This window comes from Mus caroli, unplaced genomic scaffold (assembly GCF_978045245.1).
Source record: "Mus caroli unplaced genomic scaffold, Mus_caroli_1 scaffold_14, whole genome shotgun sequence".
NCBI classification, from domain to species: Eukaryota; Metazoa; Chordata; class Mammalia; order Rodentia; family Muridae; genus Mus; species Mus caroli.
In genome coordinates, this window is record NW_028227269.1 from 74,766,520 (window position 1) to 74,780,743 (window position 14,224).

At 46.0% G+C, this 14,224-nt stretch overlaps 1 protein-coding gene across 1 annotated transcript in view; it reads left to right on the plus strand.

The window, feature by feature from the left end:
* The window catches only part of Mthfd1 (methylenetetrahydrofolate dehydrogenase, cyclohydrolase and formyltetrahydrofolate synthetase 1), a 64,478-nt gene that overhangs the window by 16,627 nt on the left and 33,627 nt on the right, over positions 1-14,224 (plus strand). Inside the window, exons 3-8 of the mRNA XM_021178764.3 lie at positions 7,133-7,192; positions 7,888-7,941; positions 8,111-8,247; positions 8,364-8,464; positions 10,599-10,735; positions 11,645-11,756. Of these exons, the coding sequence (XP_021034423.1) occupies positions 7,133-7,192; positions 7,888-7,941; positions 8,111-8,247; positions 8,364-8,464; positions 10,599-10,735; positions 11,645-11,756 (601 nt within the window). The remainder of the gene's footprint in view (positions 1-7,132; positions 7,193-7,887; positions 7,942-8,110; positions 8,248-8,363; positions 8,465-10,598; positions 10,736-11,644; positions 11,757-14,224) is intronic.

Here is a 14,224-nt window from a genome sequence, read left to right on the forward strand (position 1 = left end):
GATGTAGAAGCCATAGACGGGTGCTGCCTACTGGCCTGCTTGCTCCTCATGGCTTGCTCAGCCTGCTTTTCTGTAGAACCCAGAACCACCAGCCCAGGGATGGCACCACTAATAAACAAAGGGCTGGCCCCTCCCACAGTAAGAAAGTAACGGATGGGCATTATAGTGTATATGTATAATCCCAACCCTTGGGAAGCTGAGGCAGGAGGACCACTGGCAGCCTGGCCTATGTGAGTGTGAGGGCAGCTGTGGCTATACAGCAAAACCCTATACAAAAAAAAATGCAAAGTAAACTTGTTGGACTTAGTAAAAACTACATCTGGAGGGAAAAATACGGCAGAGAAAAATGCCCTGCACCAAAAAAAGAAAAAAAAAAGAAAAAGAAAGAAAGAAAGAAAAAAAAAGCCGGGCGTGGTGGCGCATGCCTTTGAGGCAGAGGCAGGCGGATTCCTGAGTTCGAGGCCAGCCTGGTCTACAGAGTGAGTTCCAGGACAGCTAGGGCTATAAAGAGAAATCCTGTCTCGGAAAAAAAAAAAAAAAAGCCCTGCAGACTTGCCTATAGCCTGATCTTATGGAGGCATTTCCTCAATCGAGTTTCCGTCCTTGGTAACTCTAGCTTGTGTCAAGTTGACATAAAGACTACAGGAGTCATTTCTCCTTCCACTGTGTGGGTCTTGGAGAGCTGGACCCCTTCTGTTTCCACATTGGTCTCCTGCTATGTGCTGTTCTGATTGAAGAAAACCAGTCTGGACCTGTAGATTGGTGGTAGAGCACTCACCTAGCATGTAAGGGACTCTAAGTTTAATTTTTAACATTCTCTCTCTCCCTCCCCCTCTCTGCCATCTTTCTTATACACCCCAGAACCACCTGCCCATAGGATTGCACCATCAACAATGAGCTGGGCCCTCCCACATCAATCACTAATTAAGAAAATGCTCCACTGACTAGCCCACAGAACAGTCTGGTGGGGCCATTTTCTTAATTAACGTTCCCTCTTCCCAAATGACTCTAGCTTGTGTCAGGTTGACATGGAATAGTCAAGAGTCAACAGTTTTGGGTTTTAGTGGTTTTTTTATTTGTTATTTGAGACAGATTTGGTGGCCACAGTTTACGGCCTTGGACTTATGACCATCACCTTGCCCCATCCTCCTGAGGGCTGGGATTGGCAGTGTGTAGCACCAGGACAGCTCAGTTCAGTTTTAGAAAATATTTGCAAAATACTGAAGCCTGAGTAATCACTGTTGGTTCTTTCAAGAAAAGTTGGTTTTCTGTGGAAGAGCGCATCTGGTTCATCTGGCAAGGCAAAATAACACAAATGCTTTGCCTATTAATAGCACCGAGCTTCCTTCACAGACAGCAGGGGAACTGTGGGAACCTCCGGATTCTTTACATAAAATCCTCAAAAGACGCCCAGGTTGAAGTTTAATAACATCAATGGTTGGTGTTACCCACCAAGAGCATTCCTTAGTGAAACTGCCGTCTGTCTTTCCTGAGGGACCATGGCTGGTAGATACACGGAGAATAGTGGGGTTGCTATGGTATCCTTGGTCTGTGCTGCCACCATCAGACTTGCTGCCACCAGCAGACTTGCCCACTGTTACTTCATACCACCAATACAAAAGCCAACCCAATTTAAAAAAAAGGAAAAAAAAAAAAAGACAAATGACATCATACTCTATAAAGGTTGTCAGAATTTAAAGTGGCATTCCTTATGACAAACCTTTGCAAAGCGGTTCACAAAGGGACAGTCGTCACACATGACTGCTTCCTAACTGTATCATCAAAGTCTCTACCAATATACTATAACTTTACAGAAAACCACAACCACCTCATACAGAAAGCAGTTCTGCTCAGCAGTTTACTGCCTGTCCAACCGTAGCCTCACATCATCATTTCCATGCAAACACTTGCTATCTATCCCTAGAGCTCTTGCCTCAGCCTCAGGCACCACCACCACCACCATCCAGACACTCCCTATATAGCCCAAGCTTACCTTGAACTCCTGCCTCAGCCTTAAGTGCTACAATTATGGGTTCATGAGGGAATATTGACAAACTCTGGTTACCTTCTGTGCAGTTTTCTCTCTGATCGAAAGATTCATCCAATAGGGAGGCAAATAGTTGCTGAGGCAGATGTCCAGATGGGTGCCTGAAGGATTGATTGGGTGGCAGAAATAGCTTGCATTTGAAACTTGCTTCAGAGTCACCATCTTCCTTGTCCCACGTTCTGTCTGGCCACATATGCCACTTAATCCTTTGTAAACCTCTGTCCCTTATGTATCAAAAACTCAGAACAAGTGGTAGTTAAATACCGCCTCCCCTGACCCACTCGGCTGTTTATCCACATCGCCTTAGCAGAGCAGAAATACAGAAGGTTATGGCTGTGCCTGGTGTGCTCTGTGTGTGGTAGCTTTTTATTTTTATTTTTTAAACCTCCAATAACTAAGAACCAAAGATTTGTGTGGTGGGTGTCTACCTGGTACATTTGGGGACTGGTTACTTCTTAACTCATTCTTACTGTTTTTGTGGGAAGAACTGCATGCCTTAGGCATGAATTGTGACTCTGGGCTGGAGGTGTAGCTCAGTGACAGAACACTTGCCCACTATGCACCAGGCTCTGGGTTTATCCTCAACATTGCAAAGGAGAAAAAGAGGGGGGGGGGGGAGAGAGAGAGAGAGAGAGAGAGAGAGAGAGAGAGAGAGAGGATGAGAATGAGACTCACATCTGTAACTCAGTGGACTAAGCTATGTCGCTTGGTCCAGCAGTTCACTGAGACGTCAAAATGGAGTCAGTCGCACTAATGTTCGATGGCACTGAGTTATTTATCTGACCTGAGGAAAAGCAGCCGAATTGTCCTGGCAGGCCAGTTTCCCCAGATGTATCAGTTGTGACCTGACTTTGCCTTATCTGATCTTTTTTGACCCTCCCTGCCTCCTTCCAGAGGAAGTAACTTTGAAATGGTAGCTGAGTTTTCTTCTTGCTTTCTTCAGCCTTTTCTGACTTAGAAAAAAACAAACAAACAAACAAACAAAAAAACAAAATGAAACAAACAAACCAACCCCCAAGCACCTCTGCTTTATGAAATGAAAGAAACCCAGCTCTTTGAATTGTGGGTTCTTCCTTTTTTCCTTCCTTCCTATTCCCCCTCCTTCAGTGTACAAAAGGTTCTTACATATCTGGATTGGGTCTTAACCCATTATTGTAGCCAAGGATGGCTCTGAACCTCAGATCCTTCTCTTTCTACTTCCCTAGTGCTGGAGTAACAGCCGCCTGCCACGATATCCAGCTTAAGTTCTTTTAACCAAACTTTTTCTTAGCAATACTTGTTAAAATTGACTTCAACTTTATTGATTTTGCAAGTATCTACTATAGTCTAAGTAGTTTCTGCTGCCTGTGTCTAAGCAATGAGACAATGGTGTAGACCTCCACTCTTGCTCTTTAGCAATAAAATGTTACCATCCTGTCTTTTCCTCAGACCTCCTGTCTTTTTTGCTTTGAAGTTTTGTTATCTTCCACACCCATGCCAGAGAGAGGGTCTAAGGTTATCTCTCTTCAAAGCCTGTGTGATACATGCTTGTAATCCCAGCACTGGCTCAGTGGAGGTGAGAGAACTAGGAATTCAAGGCCAGTCTGTTCCTGTGTGTGTGTGTGTGTGTGTCTGTCTGTCTGTCTGTCTGTGTCTGTCTGTGTCTGTCTGTATCTGTCTGTCTCCTTTTCATGGGGCTGTTGACCTATGGAATCTGTGTCTTGGATCTTGAATCTATTCCCTGCTTTATACCTCTTTTCCTCCCACCCTGGGTCACCCTGTGACTGCTCACTGGTTTTCTGTTCTAGTCTAAAAACTTCCATTCTTTTTAAGTATATAAATAAACCTGCATGTGTGTCTGCACTACTGCATATCTGGTACCCACATAGGCCAGAAGAGACCATTGAATTCCCTGGAACAGATGGCTGTGAGCCACCATACGGGTACTGGAAATCCAGCCCAGATTCTTTGAAAGAGCAGTCAGTGCTCTTAGCCCCTGAACTCTCTCTTCAGCAGGAAGCTCTTGTTAAAATACAAATCTCATCCTAACTACACTCCCTCTTTACTGAGGGATGACGGTAGATAAGTGTTTATGCTGGTTCAAAGGTTCTGTATATATTTGTGATTGTGCTAATTGTTAAATTACCCCTTTAAGATAAAAGCTGTCCCAACAGTAAAGACATCTTAGGGCTTGCCCAAAGCCACTCAGGAGGGATGAGTTTGGCACCCCAACCAAGCCCTGGGTACAAAACCTGCTTGTTTCTTTTTTTGTCACCATATAAATCAACTCTTCTTAAGGGAATAATAGTTTATTCTGATCCAATTACAAATAGCCATGATAGGTCAGAAAATGTGGATTCAAAGGATCTGAAAAGGAACCATGGAAAGGTTACATGAACTTTTATAGTCACCCAAAAGAAAGTTATCAGACCACATGTTTGCAAAGTACATAGCTAGGGCCATCACGTTTGTGGGCTACACCAAAGCAAGGAAACACACTTAGATACTATCTTTGTCCTCAGTTCTAGGGTTAATGGAGGCTAACCTTGTCAAGCTTATTTCTAGAGTTTTATCTAAAGGTTGTGAGGAAGTCAGATAGAAGGTGGATAGCAAGTGGAGCCCGGAAAGATAGCCAGAGGTCACTTTGGCTCTTAACTGGCAACAGTCTCTTTTCATTCAGAATGTTCTATTTAGCCAGGTCGGCAGTCTGCAGGATCTCAAACTCATTACATCAGTATGCTCTTAAAGGATGTCAGTGCAGCCAGGGTGGTGCTGCCAGGGCAGAGGTGCACAGCTGTGAATTAAGTCCAGACTGGAAAACCAAACTGCAGAACATGCATGATCTGGTCCAAGTATATACTTGTTAGATTTTCTCCCTCCCCCCCTTCCATTCTATTTCTTTTCTTCTCAAACTTACTTTGATTTCTGCTATAAAAAATATGTGTGGTAGCCATAGCAGAAGTCTGGATCCTCTAAAGGAGCTCTGGTGTGAGTTTTCACAAGGTGGCCACAGTCTCCACAGTCTCTCCAGAAGTTGGGAGTAGCTGTAAGTCTTGGACATGGTTTTAGAGCTGGCCTTGGCGAAGTTGTCCAGAGTGGCAGAATAGCCCCTGGCTGGTGTGTATCAGTCATCAATACTGGCTATCAAAGCTTCCTGGGCACAGGAACAGAGATCATGCTAATGCCTCAGGGGACACAGAACCACTATGGCTGTCACCTTTCATGGGAATGGGGCTTGCCGATCTTTATTCCTACAGTAACCTCTCTGCAGAACGACCATGAAAAGCTTGGCCAATATGGTTACCTCCTCGCAGGACCTAACATCAAGTCCAACTTGACCGTAGCAGCCCACATCTGCACGATCTTTAGAACAGCATCCTTTAGAGATGCTCTTAAGAGAATGTCAGTGGTCACAGAGTCCTCGATAGGCAGGGAGAACAGGTAGATCTCACCAAGGCCCTTGATCTTTGTATTCTTGACCAGATGGCCCAGCTTGGAAATGGGGATCCTCTCATTGTCCTGTTTTAGCTCCATGAACCATGGGACCTCACCATGGCCCCTAAGATGGATAGCTGAGCCTTCCTGAGCCTGGGCCCCCAGTCCTCCTGTGGCACCTGCCATATTTCTGAGGAAGAAGCTGATGGCTAGTGGGTGTTTTGGGTTTTGTTGTTGGTTGGTTGACTGGTGGCTTTTTTGAGACAAAGTCTCATGGAGCAGATGCTGGCATTGAACCTGCTGGGCAGCCAAGACTGCCTTGAAATCTGTGCCCACCTCAAAAATGCAGGGATTACAACTGCGTGCCCAATGGTGTAATGATGCATGCTTGTGATCCAAGTGCTCAAGAAGCAGTGGCAGGCAGATGTTTGTGAGTTCAAGGCCTACCTAGTCTACATAGCAAGTTCTTGGCCAGCCAGGACCGTATCTCGAGACCCTGTGTGGAAGAGAAAAGAATAATCAAACTTTAACATACACTCTGTCTGGCTGTTATAAAAAGTGTTTGCAAAGGCCCTGAACCAGGGTTTATAATCCCAGCATGTGGGAGGCAGCGGCAGGAGGGTCATAAAAGATTCTAGCCCATTTTGGGCTACATGAGACCCAGGTTGATCTCAAACTCATATCAGTCTCCCTCCTGCCTCAGCCTTCTAAGTGCTAGGATTACACATCGGGCTTAGTTTTGTCTTGTTGGGCCCCACCCCTTTGCAGGAAGGGATTACCACTCTGGATGAAATGCTTAAGTAACATTCTTGATAAATCATTGGGATTAAGATGTGTTCTGGGGAACCAGTCTACCACCCACCCACTTGACTGCCAGTCAAGAATCTAATGTTCTTTAAACATTCTTGCATCTAGTCTATCATTGGTTACATAACCAGCTCCCTTAGAGCTGGGGACGTACTGCAGGCTCAGCATGCAGGAGGCAGGACTGAAAAGCAAAGCTTAATCTCCAAGATTCGAGTTCCTCCTGGGTCCCAGCCTGAGGATAGGATGCTTTGCCGGCTACAGAACGGAGAGAAGCAAAACACTGCAGAGAGATCTTGACCTAAACATGGGGAGGTACTTGTGAAATACGTTTTTACAGATAACTTAATGCAATAAAGAATCACAAGTATGATCATGAGGAAGAATGTGTACAGTGTAATGGGGTCAGGGTTCAAAGGGTACAAAGGCTCCCACACTGACACCCGTCAGGTGGGCGCTGGTTTGCTCCTCCTGTGGTGTCTGTTCTGTATAAGCTAGCCCAGTATCCCCGTCTTACTGGTTTCACTACAGTCTGGCTGATGGTGAGCATTTTTCCATTGTCCCTGGATGGTCGGTGCCTTTGGGAACTTCTGCCTCTCTAGTGTCTTTTTGACTGATGATAATTTCTCAGTTCCAATTACTCATCTATTACTCCTCCCACATTTCTGGAGACCTGTAGCATTCTCTCACCTTGTCTACAGTGCAGGCACAGGGCAATAACATCTGCATGCCCTTCCCCACCCTCCTTTGTCTTCCATAGAAGTTCTCGGCTCAAACGTTCCTTTTATCCAAACTAAAATTGCAGAAGTTTTCCTGTGCACTTTGCCTTTCCCTAAGTGGCTGATTTGCATGTATTTATTATTCCAGGTTGGCGACAGAGATGATTCCAATCTTTATATAAATGTGAAGCTGAAGGCTGCTGAAGAGGTAAAGCCAAGAACAGGGATGCTGGCATCCTTCCTCACTACCTCCCCAGGTCCTGTTGGTCACCCCTTTGCCCTGTGTGGCCCTCCCCACAAAACTAATTTAACTATTGGGCAAGGCGGAGTCAGGTGACCTAGCCGGCTGACTTCTCCCTGTGTGCTTCTCATTGATGCTTTTCTTCCCTGAGAGCCAGGTGAGAGGCTGTGGAATGGTGCTGAATGTGATGGTGACAAAGGGGCTGATTCTTCTCCACACAGGGCAAAATGACACCCGATACTCCATTGCTTCAGTTACAGTCCTTCAGAGAGGCAGGCTGTCTTAGTTAAGGTTTTACTGCTGTGAACAGACACCATGACCAAGACAACTCTTATAAGAACAACATTTAACTGGGGCCGGCTTATAGGTTCAGAAGTTCAGTCCATTAACATCGAGGAGGGAGCATGGCAGCATCCCAATAGTCATGGTACAGGAGGAGCTGAGAGTTCTACATCTTCATCTGAAAGCTGCTAGCAGAATACTGACTTCCAGGCAGCTAGGATGAGGGTCTTAAAGCCCACACCCACAGTGACACACCCACTCCAACAAGGCCACACCTTCAAATAGTGCCACTCCTTGGGCCGAGCACATACAAACCATCACACAGGCCCAGGTCTCAGGTTCTCATACCATTTCCCTGTTTCTTGTGTTTATTTCTGCAGATTGGGATCAAAGCCACTCACATTAAATTACCAAGAACATCCACAGAGTCCGAGGTGAGCGTGTGGATACACGTGGTGAGGTGTCTCCCTGTCTGCTTGCTTTGGTGGGACTTCAGGGGCTGAGATACACTTTGCAGACAGAAAATATTTCTTTACAGCCTTCCCTTCCCCCTTTCAGTGTCTGGGATTAATTAGTACAAATCAACTGTGGCACTACTTTTAGGTGTTAAAATACGTCATCTCCCTGAATGAGGATGCCTCTGTGCACGGATTCATAGTGCAGCTGCCTTTAGACTCAGAGAATTCCATTAACACCGAGGCAGTCATCAATGCCATCGCACCCGAGAAGGATGTGGATGGGTGAGTGCTCCGCGTTGGCTTTATTTAGAGCACGATTCTATTCTGGAAGCATAGCGTGTTTGTTTCTAGAGGGCAGAGAGAGGCTCCACTCCTTCCTCCTCATTTGACTGTTTTAGGTTGACGAGCGTCAGTGCTGGGAAGCTCGCCAGAGGTGATCTAAATGACTGCTTCATCCCATGCACACCCAAGGGATGCTTGGAACTCATCAAAGAGGCAGGTAAGAGTGAGGGACACCAGCAGGAAAATCGTGAGGACTCGCCTCTGCCTGCCAAACCCTGGGACTGCAGGTGTTTTCACAAGCACGCTGGCTCTGCGCCGATTTCCTTAGCTGTTAGTTAAACTTAACTACAGCATGTGCACTCCGCGGGGCTGGAGCGACAGTGCAGCATTTTCTTGAGGTTCTTTGTGAATCAGGACCACTACGACCCACTTCCTCTGCATTGCCATGTATCTAGAAAGCTCTTAGGAAGCTTTGCCTTCCTGTTGGCTTCAAGAGAACTAACTTGCCTCACAACCAAGGATTCAGCCCCCTGCGCTGAAAGCAAAAAGAAGCAAACAAACAGACCAGAGAGAGTTTTTTCCTAAGAGATAGCAGAACCAAGATTTGAACCCAGGGTTGTGTATATTCAAAGCAACTTATTTTGGGGGTGGGACTCCTAAATGCCAATGAGAATTCTGACAGTACAAAGTGAGTAAAGTTGTGGGTTCCTGTCCCTGGAACCAGCCCCAAGTCAACTGTGGTTCCAACACTAGACAGATGGCTGGAGCGGATCTCGTGAACATTCACCCCCCCATTACTTCAGTACATAGCTAGTACCTTTGTATTTTAGTTTCCTTATGAATACTTTTAGCAGAGTTTATTTTTTGCACAGAAATGAGTCCTGTTAGAAAGAAGTAGGTCAGAAGTTTCAAGGGAGGCGTTTGGCCAGAGTTAGTAATGAAAGTTGTCTGTGGTTGGCCAGCAAAGGCCAAGCCAGAAGCCTTGACCCAGCTGTGATAGTTCAGAACTACAATTTATATTCTTCAGTGTGTTTAGCCAATATTTATTACAGCTTTATAGGAAAGAGTCCCATGAGCTATTACACCCGGGACTTCCCGGTGTCCCACAAGCTACTGTTACCTTAAGGTAGCTTCAAATCTTTGCTGAGTCTTAATTAGTAAAGTTGTCATTGGTCAATTGATTGGGTGATTTGCAGAGCTGAGAATGAAAGCCAGGGGCTCCAGCATGCTAGTCAGTCGTTCTGTAGTTGACCCATGCATTCAACCCAGCAATGGACTTGTCAATTGGTTCAAACTACGAGGACTTCAATTCTAGTGTAGTCATGGTGTTAGCGTTCTCTAAGTGCTGGTCTTCTGATGAAATTGATTCTTTTTAAGTGTGGTTTAAATCCCAAGCAAGGGTTCATAGCTTTTCAGCCTTGCCAGGGTAGAGTGGCCAGGCAGAGTATTTCGGAGCACTCTGCTCCCTTCTGTCTGGGCGGCGCATTTCAGGCCCCTCCCGTGCAGCTTTCTCCCTGTTCTCTTCTCATGTTAGACAGACGGTCATAGCTGCATCTCACAGGCCAGAGGGCGAGGGAGAGACTTGTCACTTCTGTGGGATTCAGGTTTCCATTCCAAAAAGCACCACAAGGCCTGCCTGTGCAATCCAGGCCAGCTAGTGTCTCAAAAGAAGCACAAGCCTGAGGCAGTTCCATGGAAGAGCCCAGGCCTAGTGTGTGTGAGTGAGGCCTTGAGTTTGGTCTCCAGCCCTGGGGTTGGGGGTGGGGGGGTGGGGGATGTTGGCAAAGTGCCAGGAGTGCAGGTGCTGAGTCAGCGAAAGGCTTTCCAGCCACTTGCAGTTCCTGTTATCACTCCCCAGGAGATAACCCTGTGGTTCAGGCCCTAAGCCAGGCAGAACTTTGGATGAGAAACTGTATGAATAAACTCCCTGTATCTGGGGAGTCTTGCTGATACTAATATGATTCTCTCCTCTGCCCTGACCCTGTTCCAGATGCCGTAGTTTTCATGACTGTTTTGCCCGCGTAGTTTAATCTGATAGCTACTTCCATATGGCTGTTAGCTGTGTGTTGAGGTTTCTTTTTTGAGTGTAGGATTTCTTCCCACTCCCTCATGACTCAATGAACAGATCTTGGCCTAAGCGGAACCCCAAACCCTACTGCAGGCAGGACAGTGGGCAGGTCCCAGGCTGAAGCTGGAGCTGAGGCTGTGCTTGGCACAAGAGCGTTCTTAGGAAGATTTCTGTCTGATGCAGACGATCTGCTTCTATGCACTTTTGCTGTTTTCCTTCCGGGTGGTGTGTGAACGAGGGCAGCTGCTTCTCCATCTATAATGTGTGCTGGCTTCTCTTGCAGGGGTGCAGATTGCCGGAAGGCACGCAGTGGTGGTTGGTCGAAGTAAGATAGTTGGTGCACCGATGCATGATCTCCTTCTGTGGAACAATGCCACGGTGACCACCTGCCACTCCAAGACTGCCAATCTGGACAAGGAGGTAGGCAATCCAAGGTAGCGTAGACATCCAGCCTGTGTGCACATGTGGGGACATTAGCTCTCTAACCCCAGTAACTGTGCTGTGCTTCATGTCTCATTGTCCAAGAGGAAGGAACAAATTCAAATCACAAACTTGCTAACATTTATCCATATCTTTCTGTCATTCTGACCATGTACTTTCTACACCAGCATGCCCCATGACAGACAGGGTTTAGCAGTGGAATTATGCCATGTACAGATCTCCCAGGCAGGTTGTTGGCCTCGAATGGAGGTACTCCAGATGAGGTTGAACAGTGGGCATCTCTCGCTGTCCTTTGTTTTTTATTGTTAGGCTGGGGTTGAACTCCTTAGAGTAGGCAGAATTTTACCACTGAGCTACATTCTTAGCTTCAGCAGCTTATTCTTGATCCTTAAGTTGGATTCCTGAGTCCAAAATGTCACATGGCTGTGTCCTGTAGGCAGAGAACAAGATGGAGGCCTGGTACCCCCTCTTTAATATTCTCAATAATATTCTCAAACTGTCCTGGGTTGATGGTGGGAACAAGTGCCTTCCATAAACGAGGGTTCCATCACCAGGAATGTTGTCCTAAGTCTGGCTCCAAATCTGTGCTCTCTCCACCCTCACTGGTTCTCATTGCCTTTCCTGTTAGGGAAAATACCTAGAGAAAGGGGCTTCTGGCATGTGTAGGATTGAGTATGGCATGGGATTGGGCCAGCAGAAACTCTGGTTTGCATTTGAGGCCTTACCCAGTATCCCTGAAAGTGTTACTGATAACTAAAGATGTTAATATCACAGCTCATGATTTTCCTTTGTGTGTGTGTGTGTGTGTGTGTGTGTGTGTGTGTGTGTGTGTGTATTTGTGTGTTTTGATTATTTAATTTCTGAAGTCTAGATCCCTCCCCTCCTTAGGTAAATAAAGGAGACATTCTGGTGGTTGCCACAGGCCAGCCTGAGATGGTGAAGGGGGAGTGGATCAAGCCTGGGGCTGTGGTCATAGACTGTGGGATCAATTATGTTCCAGGTGAGTGGTGCCGGACAGAGAACCAACCACAGCACATTTTATGTCAAGTACCCGGTTTCAGTGAGGAGGTTGTCTGTGTGCTGTCCTGCCTGGGGTCAGAGGTGTGGCTCCCCTCTGCTCTGCTAATCCTCAGTTGACTTAGTACAGAGAGAGTGGGAGAGGGGATAGCTGTATCATAGCTTATTTGTTTGTTTGCTTGCTTGTTATCTCTTCCGGTAGCCATAACTGTCCTGTACCAGCTTCCTGAATGCAGGACTACAAGTGCACAGGACCTCTCCTGGCTTCTGTTCTGCCTTTGTATACCCGTTGCCCTGTATTCTAAGGAAGGCACTGGAGAGATTTTATGATAAACTACAGTAGGATTTCCTTGTCTGTGATCTTGCTTTCCCTGGTTTCAGTTACTCAAGGTCAACTATGGTCCAAAAATATTAAAGGGAGAGCTCCTAAGACATTAGTGAGGTTGTTTCTTTGTCTTTGAGTCATGGGTTCTTGCTATAGTTCTTGCTGGCTTGGAACTCATTATATAGACCAGGTTGGCCCTGACTTCCCTGAGATCTGCCTGCCTCTGCCTCCGCCTCCAGGGTGCTAAGATTAAAGGTGTGCACCACCACACCTGGACGGTTAATGAATTTTAAATTGTTTGCCATCCAGAGTGGCTTGAAGAAGTCTTGTGCCATCCTTCTCTGTCCCACTTCTTCCTGCTTGGGACAGGAGCCACTCTTTTGTCACCTGTATACATTCTGACTTGTCACTACTCTATTTTGCCTGTTAGTTGCTTGGTAATCTTCTCTTATCAGATGTGAACTTAGGTCATTAAATTGGTGACAAGTGCTTTTACCCACTGAGCCATCTCCCTTGCATCTTCTATCTATGTGACAGGTTGTTCTCTCAAAAGAAATGTCCAAGAACAGTTAGTACAGGATATCCACATGCATATATATATATATGTGTGTGTGTGTGTGTGTGTGTGTGTGTGTGTGTGTGTGTGCTTTTTTATTGCATGTGGGAACAGTGACTACTTAATCACTGAGCAGTATAGCAGGCCTTGGGCTCTGTGCCTGAATATGGCCTAGTTGTGGACTCCGTTCATTCATTCATTTTGTAGTTGTGGGAATCAGACCCAGGGCCTTGTGCATGGTACACGAGTGCTCCCCCCTTGAACCACAGCAGGAATCGCCACTCTCTGTATTTGCACTTCAGATGGCTTCTTCAGTTCCCCTCCTCCATGTCAGTTCTTCCTAAATCATATCTGATTTTCCTTTCATCCAGAGGTGATCTTTGTCTTCCCCCTCACTCCAATCCCACAGAACTCGGCATTTGGGGTGTGTCTTGTGCTCTTCTGGCTCTGAGTTCTGCTCTGGGGAGCTCCTTCCTCAGTGGTCTCTGCGCTGCCTGGTCTAGCATCCTGCCTCCTGACGCTAGCACTCAGATCTGTGGAGTTGTTGAAGCAGTTACAGCAAGGATCATTATTTTTTTTTTCTCCCTTCCCATCTGAAGTTTAAAATGCAGACACTGAGCTGCCAGGAGCATTCGTCACTGTCAAGTTCTCACCGTTTCTAACCTCCCTCCCACTCGGCCTCGCTTTTAAGACAGTAGCTCATAATTGATCACTCATTTGCTGGTGTAATTATCTACTGGGTGCGGAAGAAGTTGCTCTCCTGCCTCTTCCCACTGTGAATACTTGCAATGTGACATCTAAACTCAGTCTGCTTACATCCCCACATCTCTGGATCATAAACTACTACTATGGGCATTTTAAAAAGAGAGACAGATACAAGAGAAAAATGTGGTCTAGGGGTGCAGCTCAGTGGAAGAGTTGCTAAGCTATGCTACACCCTGGATTCCATCCTTATTACTTCAGGCAAAGGGAGAGATTTATTTATTTGTTTACTTATGTACTTGAGATTAAAAAAAAAAAACAAACTGGGTCAGAATCTAGAATTCTGTAGATATGCCTAGGACTTTGGCATTAACATCGATTTCTTATGTAGATATTAAAGCAGTATAGGTGGTCATCAATGTCTCCACTGGCCCTATGCATATGGTCACATAAATAGAAGTAAGACTGAAATGTGTAGTTCCCTGGGAATGGTGGTATCATCGTTACAGGCCAGAGGTGTGTCTCAAGATCCACAGACTGATATATCTTCATTTGATGAAGCAATCTAGTCCACCCCTTAGGTCACTTCTTGGTTCATATTTTTTAAATTGTTTGGGAATTGAGTATCAGTGGTAGAGAAGAGTTTAGCAAACACAAGACTCTGAGTCTCTGAGTTTATCTTATTAAAAATTGAGCCTGGTGGTAGTGCTGCACGCCTTTAGTCCCAGCACTCAAGAGGCAGAGGCAGAAGGATCTCTGTGAGTTGAAGGCCAGCCTGGTCTCCAAGACAGCCAGGGCTACACAGAGAAACCCTGTCTTGAAAAGACAAGAAATAATAGATATAGATAAATAGATAAGAATTGTTCCT